A 1563-nucleotide genomic window follows, 5' to 3' on the forward strand; every position below is an offset into this window, starting at 1 on the left:
TTCCGGGTTCGATCCCCGGTGAAGGCGGAAACAAAAGGGCAGAGCTTCATTCACCCTAATATCCCTGTTCACCTAGCAGTTAATAGGTACCTGGGAGTTAGACAGCTGCTACGGGCTGCTTCCTGGGGGTGTGTAACAAAAAGGAGGCCTGGTCGAGGACCGGGCCGCGGGGACGCTAAGCCCCGAAATTCCTCAAGATAACCTCAAGATAACCTCAAGATAACCTCAAGATAACCTCAAGATAACCATATCCTAGTACGTGTGTCCCTATTATACCGTTACAGGATATCAGAACTGCGCCTTTTGGGAGGAATAGTGTCCGTACTGCGCTTCCGTGACAGAGATGAGGGGAGGGGGGAAGTATCTAAACTGCGCTTTGGAGAAGTATCTATACTGCGCTTTGGAGAAGTATCTAAACTGCGCATTGGAGAAGTATCTATACTGCGCTTTGGAGAAGTATCTAAACTGCGCTTTGCAGAAGTATCTATACTGCGCTTTGGAGAAGTATCTAAACTGCGCTTTGGAGAAGTATCTAAACTGCGCATTGGAGAAGTATCTATACTGCGCATTTTCCTCACGACCTTAAAATACCAATTATAGTTCACTGTACTGCGCTTTCCATCATATTTCCTGCCGTGTAAGGCACAAATACTGTGCACATCTACTGTGCACTCTCTCATCACTGAGCTAGTGTGAAAATCTACTGTGCACCCCATCATCGCTGAACTACAGTGCATGGTAAATGTATTGTGCACTTTCTAACCAATACGCAACCGTGCATGCTACCAATGCTGTGCACTACCTCGCTACTGTGCAACAGGACTGTGTAATCCATCACCATCACACTACCATGCAAAGTAGGAGTACTGTGCACGCATCACAGACCTCCCTTGAGTGTAAGGTACCAGTACTGAGCACTCACCATGTAGCTACCGTGCGAGATACTGTGCACTGAGCTAATGATAGGTTATCTCAGTGAAGAATCACCCAATACGTTACCAAACAACGGCATGGAAGAAGCCTCGTGATTGGCTGGCATCGAATGCATAAATAATCCTCAATCCTGATTGGCCAGTTATCGATATTTTAAGCCACAATTATGTTAGAAATACTACATAATGTTAGTCGTTATCAGTAATAAACGCCTGAGAGTGGGTATAATGACTGAGGTGATATAGGTTACATTGTAATTAACATTATATATGTGTGGAATATAAGCTTTAATTACAATGTGATACATTGTTTCATAGCTCGTTTGCCTGATCTCAATCATTATACATTTCTCGTTATCACATTTTTTTATCTTTTCTAATGATCTGTTTTTATATTGTTATCTTTTTCTACTTCCAGTAGTTTTCGTCTTTCGTTTTTTGATATCTATTTTTTTCATCTTTATCAGCAATTTCCTCTTTCTTTTCCCGTTATAAGATTTCTCAATTTGAAAAAGTAAATTCTGTAGCAGAATCACAGTATAGGGATAACAGGTGAAATAGAGATAACAGGTGACACAGAGATAACAGGTGGCACAGAGATAACAGAGTAACACAAGGACTCTCAAACCAC

General features: G+C 42.0%; 1 protein-coding gene across 1 annotated transcript; it reads right to left on the reverse strand.

Moving 5' to 3' along the window:
- Nucleotides 1-278: 278 nt before the first annotated feature.
- LOC138359404 (uncharacterized) lies at nt 279-716 on the reverse strand. The gene has a single exon (XM_069318533.1). It carries the CDS (start codon nt 714-716, stop codon nt 279-281), a length of 438 nt encoding a protein of 145 aa, XP_069174634.1.
- Nucleotides 717-1563: the final 847 nt, after the last annotated feature.

Source organism: Procambarus clarkii, chromosome 90, assembly GCF_040958095.1.
Source record: "Procambarus clarkii isolate CNS0578487 chromosome 90, FALCON_Pclarkii_2.0, whole genome shotgun sequence".
Taxonomy (NCBI): domain Eukaryota; kingdom Metazoa; phylum Arthropoda; class Malacostraca; order Decapoda; family Cambaridae; genus Procambarus; species Procambarus clarkii.

Bases quoted from the DNA above. Each gene is read 5' to 3' on its own strand.
- LOC138359404 (XM_069318533.1), bottom strand. From the start codon at position 716: ATGGGGTGCACAGTAGATTTTCACACTAGCTCAGTGATGAGAGAGTGC.